Below are 18,585 nucleotides of genomic sequence, written 5' to 3' on the forward strand. Positions count from 1 at the left end.
AAAGGCATTTATTTGTGTAAATAATACAAGGATCGGAAGATTCCTGGCAGAATCTGCAAACTACCCCAGTGTTGCTCTTCCGCTATCTGTCAAGTCAGTGACTGAATGATAGGCATTTTCTTCTGCTGCTGCTGACAATGATTGGACGTTTTCAAGGAATTTGATTGACAATTGCCATCTCTGTATTCCCCAGGTACCTGGAGGCCATCTCTTTTGTCTTCCCTATCATGCTGATGGTAGCCTGGGTGTTGTTTATTGCTGATTTCGTGAAGAAACTTGTGCATGAGAGAGAACTGAGGCTGCATGAGGTAATGTTGTTTTTTTCCCTGAAAGAAAAAAGTTTGCTTTTCTTTCCAAAAAGTAATTAGTCACCCACAGTCATTTGTAAATACAAATTATTTCTGGTAAACAGACAGCGTGATAAGTTAAAAAGAAAAATGTAATTTTATTGTCTTAGTCATGTAGTTCCTTATTTTGTTTTTTCACTTTCAAAAATTCCATTCCATATTTATTGACAGGCACCACTGGCAAAACAGGCACAGGATGTGTTTTGACAGTTTCATAAGTTTTTTTCTCTTCATGTTTTTCTCACAGTACATGAAAATGATGGGAGTCAACACACTCAGTCACTTCTTTGCCTGGTTCGTGGAGTGTTTTATCTACCTGCTGGTGACTATCATCATCATGACACTGGTGCTGAAGCACGGCAAAATCCTGCCCAACAGTAACGGTTTCCTCATTTTCCTGTACCTGTGTGACTATGGCTTGAGCATCTTAGCCTTCAGTTATCTTGTCAGCTCCTTCTTTGACAAAACCTACATCGCCGGCCTGAGTGGCAGCCTGCTTTACATCCTCTGCTTCTTCCCCTTCATCATCGTCACCGCACTGGAGGGCAGTCTAACGCTCATCCAGAAGAGTGCCTTGGTAAGGCTCCTGTGAACCTCATTTGTCATCATTAAAGAATATGAAACTCATTTGTATACCGTGTAATAATTTAAATACCAAGTAATGTAATTTGGTTTGGAAAGATAAATAATGTAGAAGAAGATATAGTGACAGTTAGTTTCATTTGAAAATGTTGTTTATTCTATCCATTTTAGAACACGTGTTTTTTTTGTTTTTACAAAATGAATGATTTTTTGTTTGGATTGTCTCAAAAAAGTCACCCCCAATATGGAGCTATCTGCATAAACAGACACACACACATATATATATGCATATATACGTGTGTGTGTGTATATATATTTTTGCTGCTCCTTTTTCTTGCTTGTCGTTTTGCATCCTGTCTGATTTCCCTCTGTCTTTTTGACAGGGATTGTTTTCCCCGACCTGTTTCAGTTACGCCAGTCAGTACATGTCTCGCTACGAGGCCCAAGGAGAAGGTACAAGCATGTAGACATCTGACTACCATCAAGATCTCTTTGATATGTGAGCTAAGTGAATCAGTGAAAGGCAGCATAAAACTTTCATTATGTTAACCTCTTTAGGAATTCAATGGAGCAACTCATACTCCTCGCCCATTGCTGGAGACACAGCCTCGTTCGGTTGGCTGTGCTGGCTGATGCTCTTCGACTCTATCCTCTACTTCACCATTGGGGCTTACATTCGCACAGTGTTTCCAGGTAAATTGGGGCACAAAAAAAACAAAAGAACAAATTTATTACATCTTTCACTCAGCTATTGATGCTGATGTCCTGTGGCCATTTTAGTACATCAGACATAGTTTGTCAAGCCGATCATTATTATTTATTTATGTTTTAGAGTTTTTGTTTGCTAGTCTTTTTTGTCAGGTCAGCTGATATACACACTAAAATACAAGTGTAGTCTGTCAATCATAAAAGTGATGAGAAAAGTGGAAGATTGTTGGGTTTTCTCTGAATCTATTATTGTACGATCTACCGTACAATATAAAGCGCCTTGAGGCGACTGTTGTTGTGATTTGGCGCTATACAAATAAAATTGAATTAAATTGAAGAGTGCATTCTTCTTCATGGCCAGCAGGGGGCTGGTTGCATAGACGTCTATGGGAAAACAGCTCTCTCCTCCCTTGATGCATGAGTTTGTGTTCTGGATTTAGCATGATGTTCATTTTGTAAATTGTGGCGTCCATCTGTTTCCTAGTGTTTGATAGGTTGCTTCTGTATGAGTTTCCCTGGCTTCCATAGTGGGATCCAAGCTTGCATGCTTGGTTTCAAAAAGATGGTGACAGCAAAAATTTTAAGCTCAAGCCTTAAAAAGATAGCACTGTGCAACCAATGGATAACAGTGGCTGTGTCCATCTTTTATATACATCCTATTCTTAAAGAAAGTAATAGAATTAGAATAACACAGGTTAGAATTCACTTATAGGCGAATGTGTAAGCGTTGCCTTAAAATATCAAGTGAAGTGTACACTAATCAGTTTCTAGTTGAAGAAAATGCAGGTTGGTTTAGTTTGGTTACTTTGTTTAGTAGTCCCAGCTGTAAATAGGTATGTAAATATAAATATATTGTGTATGTGAGATTTATTTGCAGTTATTTTACCCATTAGGAAAATATGGCATTCCTTCTCCGTGGTACTTCCCATTCAAACTCTCCTTCTGGGCTGACCTGTGCGGTGTTCGACCACAGAAGAATACGGCCAAAGGACTTCTCTTCACAAACATCATGCAGAATGACCAGCTTGCCTTCTCCAATGACAAGGGAAAAGGTGCGTCAAATTATAATGTGGCACACACAGGAACAAGGAATTCTTGTCTGCTGTTAGTTTAATTTACAGTTTGTCTTCTCTGTGTCTCTCACAGGAAAGAGCGCTCTTTCCACCAAGACTGGGGAATACTTCTCAGAGCTCCCAGTTGGCGTTGCTCTCCATGGTCTCACCAAGACCTATGGTGACCAAGTGGCTATTGAAAACCTTAATGTTTCTTTCTATGAGGGCCACGTCACCTCACTGCTCGGTCACAATGGAGCTGGAAAGACTACCACCATGTAAGTGGGGCAGTTTTTTTTCCTTTCCTTTTTAGATACCAGTATGCATTTGACCACCTTGTATACACCCTCCGTGGCAGCAAAATGATCCAATTTAAAATGAGATTTTGTGCATCCCTTTAATCATTCCAAGGCTCGGATGCTGACAGGGAGATTGTTTTGTCCAAATCTGGCACAGCAACTGTGGTAGCGATTCGCCTGACGGGTCTTCATCAACTAGAGCATTTACATTTACATTTTAAATGCGACTCATTTTGCTGACGCTCTTATCAAGGGCAACATACAAGGAGTGCAGTGGCAGAATGAGATTTAACACCACTGAAAAAACCAAAAACCAAGAAGGGATTTTATGCCCTATGATATTTTTGAGAACAATAAGTCATCATTTAAGAAGAAACTGCCTGGGAGAAAATACGAAAACTAGCAGATAGGACAAAAGGAAAAGGCATTTTCAGCTTTTCAAGTGCCACCTAGTATATGAAAAGTCTTTTGAGCATGTTCTGTCATTTATAACTTGATCTGAGTAATAAAAATCGAATTTGTTTATTCATTATTGTGAATTTTGTTAACAAATGCATGTATTCTTTGTGTAGGTCTCTCCTTACTGGGCTTTTTGCCCCGTCTTCGGGAACCATAGAGGTTTACGGCAGAGACATGCAGACAAACATTGAGAACGTTCGCAGGGAGCTAGGAGTCTGCATGCAGTATGACGTCCTGTTTGATCACATGACCACCAAGGAGCACCTGCTGCTGTATGGACAGATCAAGGCCCCACACTGGTCAGACAGAGAACTGCATGAACAAGTCCGCACGTGAGTGACCAGAGCAGGAAGCTTGATATGCTCAGTGTATAAAAGGACGCTCTGTTTTAAGGATGATACCTTGGTGATATATTTTACCTGTTACAAGGATTCTCTTTGCAAGCTGTTTTATATGTACATCATTAAACTCCGTCCTTTGCTCAGTTAAAGGCATGGCCCTCAAATAAAAAGAAAATATGTGCAGAGGTTACGAGACTTTCATAAGAAATAATTGCCAGTGCTTCACACGAGTGAAAGGTTATACAGGGGTAATTTGAAAATCAGTAATGGCTATATAGTGTATTTCCAAGTCTGCAGTAAAAAAAAAAAATTGCATCCCTGTTGTCGTTGAATTGCGCTCTTATTTTAGTGTTTTAGAGCTGTCAAATATACCATGTGCATCTGCAGGAAAACATGAGCAGAATACCATAAAACTCTGAGTTTTAAGTCGCTTCATGTGACTTTTTCTAGATGGTCTTATATGAGCAGAATAGTAGTGAATTTAAAGGCAAGAACAGTTTCTCTCTCCTGGTTTCAGGAAATCTGAAACCCCTGCTGAGTAACTGATAGAAGTGATTGAACTACAACCCACAAACTGGGTTGTAATGCATTGAAAAAAAAAAAGTTAGCATGTGCTCCATCCTAAATGCTTTTCATCGACTTTGCTCCCAGGATCCTAGAGGACACGGGGATGTATGCTCACAGACACAAGCGGGTGGGCACCCTATCAGGCGGCATGAAGCGCAAGCTGTCAATCTCCATCGCCTTAATAGGGGGCTCTCGCGTGGTGGTTCTGGATGAACCCACTACAGGAGTCGATCCCTGCTCCAGGCGCAACATCTGGGACATTGTAATCCAGCACAAGAAAAGTAAGTCTGACAGGCACACTCAAACACTGAACGCTGAAATAACATCCCCATGAAGATTTTTTTATCACAGGAAATCTGAGACCTGCACATATGCAGTCTCGGTTGGCCAACTCTAACTTGACATGTCTGTATAAATCGCTGGTTTTTGTAGTTTTATTAATGCGCATCCTCATTTCTCCTTCCTGGATGGTGACAAACGGCAGGTGCAGTGAAAATATCTCACTTGTCTGAGTTACACTGACTCAGTTTGTTTTTGAATACAATTTAAGAACTGGTTGATTGCTTTTAAAGCCCTTTAATACCCACCTGTGTACCCTTAAATAACTCATATACTAAATTGTGTGTATATATATATATATATATATATATATATATATATATATATATATATATATATATATATATATATATATATATTTATTTATTTATTTATTTTTTTCTTTTCTTTTTTTTAAATCTGTTGTATTTGTCTATCCTAGTCTTTGAGGGAAACACCAGAAAGCCATACTCGTTTGAAGCACATTGTAGCTCTATTTTCTAACACAGTACGTATGTGTGTAGCTCATACCTTTTTAAAACTACCCTTAAAGTCCAATGTAAAATCTCTGTAGTACATAAAAAAATAATTGCACTGCATTTGTGCATTGTTAGTATTAAAAATGTACAGACAACCGAAAGTCTCACACTAGGGTTTTTCCTCTGAACACGCACCCTCCTATCTGTTTTCTAAGAAACACGGTGGGCAACAAGCTGTGAACCTGCAGGTTGCAGCTCACTGCAGGACTTTTCTCTGCTTTGTTTTGTGAATGGACTTTAGCGAAGCATAATTTTAATATAAATGAGGAGGTATTTTTAGGCTCTCTTAGCAGATGTTTCTGGAAAATATCATGTAATTGGCGTCATCTCAGACGTTTGGGAGATTTTAGTGCCAGAAAAATCTGTTTCAAAATAAATCTTCCACATCTCTTGCTGTTTCTGTGCCCGTTTCTATGATGTGTTTGCATGATAGAGCTTGCGTTTGGATTTGTCTTTGCAATATTTGCTTTTTAGCTTGTTTATTTGGAGTTGCTGAAGCCATAAAAGTAAGACAAAGCTTTACAGACTAGCTTAGTTGGTAAATATAATCTTACAGATTCTGTTTCGTAATTTTCACCTCCATTTTACATTTGTGTAAGATTTACCTGTTAAAGAAGAGTGTAATATTGCATGTGTAATTTTTTTTTTATATGTGTGCCCTCTCAGACCGCACAATCATCATGTCCACCCACCACCTGGACGAAGCAGAAGTGCTGAGTGACCGCATCGCCTTCCTGGAGAATGGAGGATTAAAATGCTGTGGATCTCCATTCTACTTGAAAGAAAAGCTAGGCCAAGGCTACAAACTTACCCTCACCAAAAAGGTAATCATTTAATCGCCCTGTCAGTCGAAGCAATAAAGACTCATGCTTACAGCAGCTTTTTTCCACAACATGAAATTTTAATGAAAATCTACTTCCACTTATTTATTTTTTAGTGAAATATGCTTTTCCAGCAGACAACTGGTTCTAAAAATGAGAGAACAGCAGCTTTCCTCTGATGCATTTTACTCAGAATGTTTCTTAGCAGAGTGGCATCTTGCAAAGTAAATGGTCATCACAGGCGTAACATTTCACCAAAAGCTTTTATGAAGGAGCTGGACTGTTTGTGTAAAACCAAACCCAGGGTTTTATCTTTTCCCAGATGACATGTTGCGATAGGTCAATTTGTATCAGATATATTAAAAAAGGGCCACATGAACTATGTTAAGACACACAGAAATGATGCCTTCTCATGGATAAATAACGATCTGATTTTGTATATTTTGATCAAACCTGATGTTTCTGTCAGTATTCTGTACCTTAAGAAAAGTGTCCTCTACGATGATAGTCAGCCATTTCAGCAATCTAAAGCAGAAACCATCAGACAGTGTGAGGAAAAAAAGTGATTTTTTCCAAGTTTATCTCAGCTTTGCTTAGTCATATCACTTGTAACTTATGTAAAAAAAACCCTGAAAAGCAGGAACAGTGTGTTATATGTTAGATAGTGTAGTGTAGGTAAGTAAGATTTCACTTTCCTAATCTTTTCTACTTGCAGGTGCAAAACACAGAAAATAAACAGATTGACAGCGCTGAAGTTAAAGCCTTTGTCCAAGCCCATGTACCTGAAGCACAACTGAAAGAAGCCCAGGGCAATGATTTGGTCTACTCACTGCCACCCTTCAACTCATCCAACGCCTCCTCATACCGCTCTCTGCTTACTGCACTGGACTCCAACCTGGATGCTCTACAGTTGGGGGGTTATGGTATCTCTGACACCACACTAGAGGAGGTAAGCTCTCACACTGATGCCGAGGTACATTTAAACTTAATCATACTAACATATCTGCCAGCATATCATAAACCCTAAAAAAAATAGGGTTATCATATACAGATACTATATATGGTTTTTTATATATATTTGCAGGTGTTCCTCCAACTGACTCATGGACAGACAGAAGCTAAAGCTGAGGATGGCCTCCCATCTGTATCAGAGACGGTTTCCGACAATATATCCATCGACAGCTTGTCTTTAGACGACAGTGACAGCAGCACAAGCTTCAGCGACAGGATCAGTGAGTTCACTGTTTGTTTGTTTTTGTTGTTGTTGTTGGTTTGTTTGTTTTTGTTAACCAATTGCTGTCATCTTCTTTTTGTAAAAAAAAAAAAGCCGCTAAACTGATACCTCTGACAAAAAACAACGAAACAAAAAAACACTGATAAAAAACAGTACATACTACAACGTCAAGACAAGGAAAATTAAATGACAGAAGTTTTATAGTCAAAAAAGTTAAATTCTGTTAATATTCAACAGTATCTTTAATCATACAGAAGAAAACAAGAGACTGAAAATACAAAGAGAATAGATGGTTGAACTTTATAATTAACATAACATTTATTCAGCATCACACACCTTTAGACCTCAGAGTTAACACTTGTCACTTCCAGCAGTCATGCATGTATTAAAGTGAAATAAGAGATTACTATAAAAGCTTTGGTTACACTTTAAATATAAACACCACCAGCTCCAACAAGACAAATTCTCACAAATTAACTGGATTGATTTCTTAAAGGTGGCCACATATGGAGCAAAGTCTCTGCTTTTCAAAACATTGCGTTTTTACCCGAGCTTGTTATTTTAAATTTGACGTTTTCATAGACAACCTAAAATATTTTGCCAATACTCTGCTAAGCTTGTTCTACAACTTCTACAACTGGAGCAGTCTTCTTGATGGATTGTACTGTCATTTTTTGTGTCTGCATGGTAGCCTTTAGCTTTACTGTCTTTAAAAGACAACGAAGGCTTCATAAAAGTACTGAGATAGCAAGTGAATTTGCCCCAAAATCATTCTCTCCTCGCTCTGCTCTCCTTTTGTGTGTTTCAGACCTTACCAGTTCATCCACAGTGACCGGCATGGCTCTGGCCTGGCAGCAAATGTCAGCCATCCTGATCAAGAGATTCCACCACAGCCGCAGAGACTGGAAGGGCCTGATTTCCCAAATCCTGCTTCCTGTTCTGTTTGTAGTGTTTGCTATGAGCCTGGGGTCTATCAAAAGCGACATGCAGCACTATCCTGAGCTACAGCTCAGCCCTGCGCTCTACAAGATCGGACCAAGCTACTCCTTCTTCAGGTCAGTACCTGCAGAAGTGAAAATACAGATAAACCATAAAAAGAGACAAAACAGAAGTTAATTAGGCAAATAAGTGTGCTTCTATGTAACATGTTTGAAATATTTGAGAATATCTCAGGAAGTTAGTTTTTGAGTTAGCAACAAATAAACACAGAAGAGTGAAAATTCTACTGGAAAAGAGGAAAGTAGTTTTATGATTTGCCAAAGTAGCAATATAAAACAAGCCCACACTTTTGGACATTGTATCTGGGGAACCATATAAATCACATAAGCCACAGGGCTACAGACAACTATCATCATAACAGATGTTGGTAATCACTTCCTGAACTGAATGGTTGATACACCACCTTACTCGACGGGTTCACTGGGGTCTGCATCATTTGCAGGAGGCATGCCACACTTGTTATAAAAGGATTTTGATTTGATTCTGTAGTTTGTTGAAGGGCATGTGGACCTTAAAATGCGAGAGCACAAGAGACTATGTGAGGGTAAGAGATGTTTGCGATGAAGACGGCTACAATGTGAGATCAAAGGAAGAGAGATTAGGAGCGTCAGGAGATTGCAAGATGTCTTCATCCTCCCGATCTGCTGTTGTTTGATCAAGGAGATATGTAGCAAGAGAGAAAATGCTGAGGTGCCAAACTGTATCAGAGACCGTATGGATGCTCCTCCCAGTCCTCTTTAGTTTGCTATACAAAAGGGATTGAAAATGATAATTAATTATTCATCTCAGAAACAGTGTTTTTTTCGCAGTGCAGAAGAAGGTTATAGGTAGTTTAGGGTCAGAGATGCTTCAGCGTTTCAACATTTTTGGAACTTTCCCGGAACACTGTGTTTTCTTAGTTTTTTCTAAGAGTGATGCAAATGTAATATGATTTTTATTTATGAGGCTACTTGTGTGCGTTTTAAGGCAAGGAATGGTAAATAAAACAAATCTACTTAAATTTAAAGTGACAAGTCAAATGTCCTCATTCTTTCTCTAGTTGCTCAGAGAAGCCATTCTAATGGTTACATTAGTAACCATTAGTTAAATGCTGTTGATCCTTAGCCCTCAAATCATCACATAAATTAAGTAAAATCTGGCTGGCTGGCTATCAGTTTTAGCAGTCTGCTTAGTGGATGCTCATGAAATAAACCTTTGTGTCTGTTATATCCTCTTATTGTAACATATCTGGCGTTCCCGAGTCAAGGCTAACACTTTTCTGATTCTACAGCAACCAGAATCCCAACTCACAGCGTCTGGCAGACACCATGATGTCATTCCCTGGGATGGACACCACCTGTCTTGACAAGCCTGATAACCTGTAAGTAATTATACTACTAATGACATCTTTTTTGTTTGTTTTTATCAGTGACATGCTGATTCCTGTACTTGCTTTCTCTATGTATTTAAGCCTTTGTCAAATGTACAGCGTTTTTATATTTCACTTCATCCAAGTCTCTTTCCATCTTTATTTTACAAGGCTTTCCTCTCTGCAATTCCTGTCGCTGTCTCTGGTCTCTCTCCTGTCCCTCCACTCTTAATTTCTCTGCTGCTCTGCTCAGTGCATGTGGCTGAAAGCCTGCAGCAGGACTCTGCGATGTGAGAGCATCATCTGTATTCCGTAAACACCCCGTGTTTATAGGGAAGATTTTCCCCTTGCAGGCACTCAAATCAATGTTGGCACTCATGAACCAGACCTCAGAGGCATTTTAAAATTCTCAGGAAAATAAAAAAAGAGAGTGAGAGAAAGAGAAGGGACAGAGAGAGCGAGAGAGAGAGAGACCCTGTCATGGAAAAAGAGGCTGCATGTCTGCTCATCATGTCCAGTAATTACAGCAGGACAATGACTGATTACTGTATTTACATTTTTTTTTTTACATACCGGTATATAGAAAATATATTGCATCATCCTCTGATTATGATCATTGTTACTTGTGTGTGTTAGAAATCTAAAGTAACAGGTGTGTATGCAAATAATATTGCTGCAACCTGTTTTTGATCTGCACAGAGCGTCCCTGAAAGCATTTGGCAGAGAGCAAAATGCTTGGGAGTTGAACATCAGCCCACACAAACAGAAATTTCACACAATATGATATTACAGCACACATTAACAGCTTTGAAAACTGTTATCAAAGGAAAGATTTAGATCCTGATCTCACAAAAATCATGTAAGCCTACAGCTACTTCATAAACGGTTTTAGATTTTACAGTTTTCTTTCTTTTAGCGGGCCATCATATCTCCTCACTTTCAAAATATTTTCTGGGGTGTGTCTAGGGAGAGTGTTGTGGTATGTACCGCTCACTGCAAACTCACTTCATTTCACTTGGTGAAACTTTTTCCTCTTTTTCAGTGACTGCACAAGAAACACAAACAAGTGGAGCTCCAGTGGAAACACCACGAAAGGATTCAACATCTGCAAATGCACTCGGAAAGAACAGGTGAGACTAGGTCACCGAGAACAGTGCGATTGAGTGATTCTCTGTGTTCTCACTTGTGTGTTTGTGTGTGTGTGTGTCAGCACATAAACGTGTTTCCTGTGCTCATGTTTTTTTGAAAAAGGGAAGATATTTATTTATCTTTTCTTTGCAATGCAGATTTGTGACAAAGACAACTACCAGCCCCCCCATACGGAGATCCCTTCATCTCAGATTGTTTATGATCTGAATGGCATCAATGTGGAGAACTACCTAGTGGCTACAGCCAATGACTTCATAAGGAACAGGTGAATGGAGCCAATATATCCATGTGGTTAATGAAGCCACAGTGAGACTTTTATACATGCCTCACTGATAATTTACTGTACCCTGTGTTGCAGTCAAAGTATTCTCTGATTAAATGAGCCGAATTAAGCAATGTCCAAGTACATTCAAATTTCAGCATACTGTGGCATATTGCTCAGAATTTTAAATCATATTTCATAACATTACATCATTAAAATGAGCTACGATAGTTAGGAATCGTTTGCAAATCTTTTCGTTCATTTCATTTTTTTTATTAATTCAGAGGAAACGATTGACCTAAATGAAATTCCAGAATTCTGCAAGCAGTCTCTGAAATAAAGTTTGTTAGTCATCTGGGAGGCTTTAAATGGTCTTCACAGTATTCAGTTGCATGGAATGACTGGTGTTTTACCAAAGAAAGATGTGCAGAAATCTAATTAATTATGAAAACTAGTTAGTAAGTGCCTAAAAGTATAGTTTTCCTGATTTCTCAGCTTGACACAAATTGGTTTCTAGCACCTTGTTGATAATGGTAATCATACTTATAATTTGGGCTTGGGTGCTTTTACCCTGAAATGGTTCTCTCATCTGCATATGTTGAAAATTTACTCTTGATTAAAAGCAAAACAACCAAGTGAAAATCACAGTGCGTTACATCGAGTTTCTCAGTATCAAGCAAAGCTCCTTGTTTTAGTCAATGTTTTGTTTTTCCAGGTACGGTGGTTTTGCTTTTGGCATGCCACTCCCAGCGGACTTAAAAATGGACATCACAACAGTGCCCAAAAACCGTACGCTGTCTAAGGTAACGTTCTCCCACTGCTTCCCTGCCCCTTTTCTTATTATCAGATTAATTGCCGTACTGATTAGTTGTCAAGAGTTAAAACCTGATGTCTTAACCAAACGTGTTTACTCAGTGCATGGAAATGGAGCTGAATTGTTACACCATCATTTTCATCATAAATATGCTTTACTGCAGGAATTGTGCCAGCGTAGATGAAGACGTCTGCCTTCTTTGTGTTATTAAAGTGTTTTTGTTGTTTTAATATATAGTATACCTACATTTCCTGATCTCTAGTGTTGTGAATGTTGTTCGTTTTTATGCATGTCTGTGTTTTTGCTTGTGTAGGTCTGGTTCAACCCTGAGGGTCACCACACAATGCCAGCATACTTAAACAGCCTCAACAACTTCATCCTACGCTCCAATCTGCCAGCAGACAAGGATCCACGCAAATATGGTAAGCTAGAATTGGTGAAGAAAAAAAAGTAAAAGTCTTAGTACACATGTTTGAGATGTCACTTCAACTGATGGGGGATTCTGTACAAAGAAATGCATTAATAACAAACATCAGTTTTATCTAACTTTTGGAATACTGAAATGGATTTTGGCCACAGCTTACTCTTATTTGTAATGTGATTAAAGTGAGTTTTAGAAAATGTACCGTATATGTATGTTATGTTATGTTATGCCTTCAGGCACAAAACACTGGTTATTGCAAAGATAGGGTAAGGCAGAGATTGAAAAAGACATGACTGCACAGGAGAGAGGCACATCAGTATTAGAAAGCTGCCCCTCACTGATAGCCCGGTGCATTTTGTATACTAAACATACAGTAAAGAAAGCTGTAAACAGTGTGTTTACTCATGGTTCATTTCACTGGATTAAAGCCAGGGGGTGCTGTGTGTCCTTACGCTCACATCACTATGCATGGTGAATACCGATGAGTGCCACTCACTGGGGAGATCTGCTAAAGAGAAACGAGGCTGGCCCACGTTTTCAGTACTGTTTCAGCTTCTGAGTATTATCCTGACCATCTGCCTGCAGGCAGGAGTACACAGTCATGCACTCATACACAAATGCATATATAGAATTGTTCATAAAAACATGTATGAATAGCAGAACGGGCACACACACACATTTATTCCCCAGTGGATGATAAAAGTGCTTGAGGGTAAAGTGTAACCATTTAAATGTTACCTGCAAACTCAAAGCGGTGGCAGGGGTTGTCCGGGGTGGAGATCCAGGGAGATTGCTTTTCAAGGTGACTGCTTTATCTGTTAAAAATTATATCCTAGCCTTTGCATTGTGTACTACAGTTTAATTTTGGGGTTGGGCCCCATTGGATGTTTGCATCAAACCAATTTTTCAACTCACTCTTGCAGGATTTCTGACTACAATTACCCACTGGTGCATTTGTACAAAAACACTACTGTCCAGATCATAAACTCAGATTACTCTTACCTGCAACTGTGTTGTTTATTTCAAGTTTTTCCTCACCCATCCCCCAGAAATCATTGATTTTCTCACCTGCCTAATAGTCCACCTTTAGAAGATTTGATTTGAAAACACATGCTCAGCTTGAGTCTCTTAGAACTAAACATAGTATAGATAATCAATTTCTTTAGTTTAGCCGGTTGAACTACACGTCAAACATGAACAGTTGCTTTTTAGGTTTTGGGACTTCTTTTAGAAAAGAAATGGCACAAATTCAAAGGCTCAGGTTCTCTAAAATGGGGGTATTTGCCCATTTTCAAACCACTATGACAACATAAATAATATCTCTGCATATAAATATACTTATTAGTAAAACTCTTCCTAATTATCATTGCAAATGCACAAACCAGGTATGGGAACATTTGAATTCAGTGCAGTCGTCTTGTAGTATCAGTAATTACAGATGTTTTAGGCAGTGGTACTAATCAATTTCATCAAAGTTGTCTTGAGTAATGCTAATCCCGCAGCCTGCTTTGGGGCTTCTGTGCTGTAGGTGAACTCACAGTCCTATTTCAGGAAATGCAAAATATGTAGGGCTACAGTTCATGTCTCTGAGCATCTCAAAGACCCAGAAAAATGATAAAGAAAATTCAATTTCCTTTGTGCGCACTGGCAAATGAAACCATCTTCCACTATATTTTTCAATTGACTGTGTTCTAGGCTAAGAGAATATCATTGCTCATTTGCTTCCTGTGCTGAAAAATAGCTTGCATGCTGTTGTTTTTCTTTTGCTAACACAGTACTCTGTTTCTTTCTGTTACAGCCATTTCAGTTTACAGCCAACCCTATTTTGGACGGGCGGATGATGAAGATATAGTGTAAGGGTCATGCTTAAAATTCTTCTGCAGAATTGACTGCTAGTGCATTACTAGACAAATAATCTTGGAAAAATAGATCTGTATTTGCATCTTAATCTGTGAAAATGTTCCCTAATTAATCATGTGTTTATGTGTTTGGGGGGTTTTTTGTTTTGTTTTTTTACATCTAATTCAAGATGGATTGTGTTCTCTCTAGAGCCTTATTACTACTAAGCATCTTACTGGCAATTTTAGAGTTATTGGTCAGTTTTTCCACATATGTCACATTTATGTTCAGTGTCTGTGTAAAACTTTAATAGGTGTAGTCTGCTGAGATGCTGTAGCAGCTGAATGGGTGATATTAGGCTTCCTTACTAGATGTATTGATTTGCCCTGAGCTGTGTTAAAGATACAGCAGACTTATTACTCTAAATGTCTTGATTCTCACAATATAGTAGCTTTGCCCATGAGAGAAAATCTAAGGCTATGCTGGCTGTCTTGATAACAAGCCTGCTCTGTAGCTGTCGCTCCTGACTATCCTCTGTAGTTAGTGCTGCCCTGAAACGCCCACCACATGTCCCTTTCTGTTGTTCTCACTCCTTCTCACTCAGACACTCTGCCAGCTTCATCTTCATCCTCTTTTCAGCTTCTTGCAGTTCATTGTGTTTAGTTTGAGGTGTTGTGCCCCAGCCAGAGGGGAGTGGTAAAAGTAGTTCAGTTGCGTGCAGGGTAGGCGAGAGAGCACTGGAGACGAACAGGTACTGGCTTGGCATCAAGAAAGTTTAAATGAACACGCTGAGTAGAAGACGAACTGAGGGGATCAAAGCTTCAACTGGATTTCTGGGGTCTAATCTGGACAATAGGCTCTGCAGTCTCACAGAAACACCCTTGGCATGCTGACTGTACAGCAACAGCAGTGTGAAGTTGTTCTCTGCGTGAAGTGATCTGTTTCTCTTGCTGTTATCTTGTCAAAGATGATTCGCAAGCATCTCTTTTTCTTTCACAAAGCTGTTTGTTATTAATGGGATTCCATTCATTGTGAGATTCCTCAGTAGTTCAAATGAGTCACGTCCCAGTAGGGAATAATATGATAATTCTGGTTAAAATGAGCTAGTATTTTCAGAAAATACATACACCTGGTTGAACGCCAGTTTATATTCACTCTTCTGCACCGTTTGTTGTTGCTATTGTAGTAGTTTTAATTCAAAAGAACAGAACAAAAAAATAAAAACACAACACAATAAATACATGGCCCAGTAACATGATAAGTGCATTATTCATGATAACTCAATGGTTAATGGTATTTAATCACATCACCTGGATGATCTTTTCTTCACAGTGTCCAGGGAGTGCTTCACATCCTTGTGGCTCTGTGCGTGCTCACAGGCTTCTCAATTACAACAGCCAGTTTTGCCCTCTATGAAGTCACTGAGCACCAAAAAGGGTCCAAGAGGCTTCAGCACATTGCTGGCATCAGCGAGTCCTTCTACTGGATTGTAAACTTCATCTATGACATGGTAACGTCGTATTTCTTTAATTGGTTACAATATTGAAAACCATGTGTTCAACTTAATTTCATCCATATATCTTTTTCAAAAGTTATTAAACGAAGTGACTTTCTGTTGCTGCATTGTGCCCCACCTTTTTCCATAGGTCATCTATTTGGTCCCCGTAGCTGCGACCGTTGTTGTGATTGCTGCCTTCCAGATTCCAGCATTTACAGAACGCCAAAATTTGGGTGCCGTCACTCTCCTCCTGGTGCTCTTTGGGTCAGTAACTTTGAAAAAAAGTAGATTCACTAATTGTAGTCACATTGTAGTTGTACTGGAGTGTATATTGTTGACAAAAATGTATTTGATAATGAACCAGTCCTTCGTGTGGCTGAAAATTTTGAAGGACAATCTTTTAGAGATTGTTCTCTCTACAGTAGCTATACTACTTGATTGTTTTCCATTATGAAAGCAAACATTTATTTTATTTTAACTTAATTTGGGTATCATTCTGTCATATAATATTTTAATACTTACTAATGGCTAAAGTCAGAGCACATGATAGTGTCACAAAATATGGATGCAACACAATAGCAAAGTAGCAGTTAGACAAGCAGTCAGATTGAAAGGTTTAGTGCAGGTAATATTTGCTACCACTTCATAAAGAGGGAAATTAAAGAGACTTCTAATGGCCTAAATGTTCACTTGGATAATGGTCTGTACTGTAATGACTGCTTATGCCACTTTTAGTTGCAATATACAGTATTGTGCAGGAAAAAATGCTGTAAACAAAGAAGGCTTTCAAAAATGGAAGTTTAATAATCTTTTATTTTCATCAATCAACAAAATGCAGTGAATGGACAAGAGAAATCTAAGTCAAATCTATATCTGGTGTGACCACCCTTTGCCTTCAAAATAGCATCAATTCTTCTAGGTACACTTGCACACAGTTTTTGAAGGATCTCGGCTGGTTGGTTGTTCCAAACATCTTGGGGAACTAAACAGAGATCTTCTGTGGATGTAGGCATCCTCACATCTTTCTGTATCTTCATGTACTCCCAGACATATTTGATGATGTTGAGATCAGAGCACTGCGGGGACCATACCATCACTTCCAGTACTTCTTGTTCTTCTTTGTGCTGAAGATAGTTCTTAATGATTTCTAAATGGGGTCATCGTCCTGCTGCAGGATACATTTGTGGCCAGTAAACAATCATTTATATTTCTGAAAACATTCTTTGTTTCCAGCATTTTTTCACACCTGCCTAAAACTTTTGCACAGTACTGTAACTATTTTTACTTACCTCTGAGTTTATTTTCAACCTGAACCACACTGAATGATGGACATGTTTATAAAAAATGTTTTAAGGGAACCGCATCAAATCTGTCATAGAGATGGTGAATGTGTTGTTCTGGCTGTTGCCCTGCTGAGACAACAGCAGGAAGTGTGTGAAGTTTCCAGAAGCATCTGCACTGCTCTAAACCAAACCTATTCATTGAATGGTGCTTTATGCTTGCAGCAGGCCCATCACCCTCAACATGAACCCAGCTCATCCAAGGAGTCAAACAGGGAAAATACTGATTCATTCAAATGCACAATACATTTCTTGCAGAGGACTTTCCAAAGTCAAGCAATCATTGAAAGGTTTATACATTTTCAAAAGCCTATCTCCACACATGCACTGCAATTCTGTGCCAGTAGGTTGGATTTACAGCGCAGAGCATAAGGACGAGCAAATGCTGCAAAAAAGTTTATTGTGAATTTCTTGCTAAGACAGATGGCAGTAGGACTGCAATGCTAATGGAAAATCACTACTAACGTGTTTATCCCATTCAAGGCAAAGACACCAGAGAGGGAGAAAGGGGGGAATCAGGAAGCAACGGGGCTTATGGCAATAACAGAATGACTTAGTATGAGACAGAGGTTAGCTATAATCTCGAAATACAAAGGTTTCAGTTCAGTCTGACAAAGAGATTTAGATTTGGGGATGGTATCAAAACCCCTGATGTGTCATGTTTCGCCTCATCTGAATTACTGGGATTATTTACATCAATCCCCGAGCTGCTGCTGAGGTTTACACTCTTGTGTTTGCCGTTGTTGTTTGGAGGCCTAGTCCTGAGCCCTAGATTTTAGAAAGCCAAGTCAGGACTCTGCTTCTCATTTATCAGACAGATGTCTCCTTCCCAAGCAATGAGTAATCACAGTGCTCCATCTGTCAGGCTGCACCCACCTGGTCTGGTGTTCAGCCTTCTTGCTTGTTCCTTGTCATGGCTTGGCACCCACACTTGCCTACCAAGCACTTTTTTTGGGCAAAGCATGCAGATGCTTTGTCTCTGTCTGGCTCTATCTGTTTGTGTCTGTCTGTTTCATTTCCCACACTGCTCTTTTTTTTTTTTCATTTCTTTCTCCCTTCCTTCTCTTACTCTCTGTATTGCTGACCCAGACTTACCAATCAAATGGACAAACAGATTATGCGAGGGAATATAGGGAGAAGTCATTTATCTTCCTCTATTTTGGCTTCATGACTGAATGTTTACCCTCATTGTAGCATGGTATATTCCACCTTCTCTTTTCAGTATTCTTTGCTGGCTTCTTTTTCTTAAGGCTCATAGCTACTCTGTCTGGCTCTCTTCAGACAAGCCTATATTTTAGAAGGTGCATTTGTAAGCAAAACTGCACAATTTCTCTATTAATTTTATGTTATAACCTTCTGACTGTTTTCTGTATTTCAAACCAACCCAACCATGTTACCGCAGCTTTGAAGTGCATCTGTGGAGTTATTTTTTTAAGTTTAAAATGCGATTATTCTGTCATCTCAGGTTTTCCACCTTCCCATGGATGTATCTGTTTGCCGGGATCTTCAGGGATGCAGAGATGGCCTTTATCAGCTACGTGTGCATCAACCTCTTCATCAGTGTCAACACCATCTTGACCACCTGCATCCTCTACTTTCTGGGTCAAATATCAATGCATAATCCTGAGGTAAGATTAACTGTAAG

General features: G+C 39.1%; 1 protein-coding gene across 2 annotated transcripts in view; it reads left to right on the plus strand.

Annotated features, from left to right (window-relative positions):
- abca12 (ATP-binding cassette, sub-family A (ABC1), member 12) overlaps positions 1 to 18,585 on the plus strand; it is a 74,223-nt gene that overhangs the window by 46,611 nt on the left and 9,027 nt on the right. For both annotated transcript variants that reach the window (XM_085374977.1, XM_085374978.1), the window contains exons 41-61: positions 194 to 308; positions 595 to 924; positions 1,313 to 1,382; positions 1,488 to 1,622; positions 2,531 to 2,689; positions 2,784 to 2,967; positions 3,561 to 3,779; positions 4,440 to 4,636; positions 5,879 to 6,036; positions 6,749 to 6,982; positions 7,118 to 7,265; positions 8,076 to 8,322; positions 9,537 to 9,626; positions 10,657 to 10,744; positions 10,901 to 11,028; positions 11,741 to 11,828; positions 12,153 to 12,261; positions 14,062 to 14,116; positions 15,435 to 15,612; positions 15,749 to 15,864; positions 18,406 to 18,568. In XM_085374977.1, coding sequence (XP_085231103.1) covers positions 194 to 308; positions 595 to 924; positions 1,313 to 1,382; positions 1,488 to 1,622; positions 2,531 to 2,689; positions 2,784 to 2,967; positions 3,561 to 3,779; positions 4,440 to 4,636; positions 5,879 to 6,036; positions 6,749 to 6,982; positions 7,118 to 7,265; positions 8,076 to 8,322; positions 9,537 to 9,626; positions 10,657 to 10,744; positions 10,901 to 11,028; positions 11,741 to 11,828; positions 12,153 to 12,261; positions 14,062 to 14,116; positions 15,435 to 15,612; positions 15,749 to 15,864; positions 18,406 to 18,568 — 3,211 coding nt within the window. The remainder of the gene's footprint in view (positions 1 to 193; positions 309 to 594; positions 925 to 1,312; positions 1,383 to 1,487; positions 1,623 to 2,530; positions 2,690 to 2,783; positions 2,968 to 3,560; positions 3,780 to 4,439; positions 4,637 to 5,878; positions 6,037 to 6,748; positions 6,983 to 7,117; positions 7,266 to 8,075; positions 8,323 to 9,536; positions 9,627 to 10,656; positions 10,745 to 10,900; positions 11,029 to 11,740; positions 11,829 to 12,152; positions 12,262 to 14,061; positions 14,117 to 15,434; positions 15,613 to 15,748; positions 15,865 to 18,405; positions 18,569 to 18,585) is intronic.

Source organism: Diplotaxodon limnothrissa, linkage group LG16, assembly GCF_057381915.1.
Source record: "Diplotaxodon limnothrissa isolate DT_005_m linkage group LG16, D_limnothrissa_male_GT1.1, whole genome shotgun sequence".
NCBI classification, from domain to species: Eukaryota; Metazoa; Chordata; class Actinopteri; order Cichliformes; family Cichlidae; genus Diplotaxodon; species Diplotaxodon limnothrissa.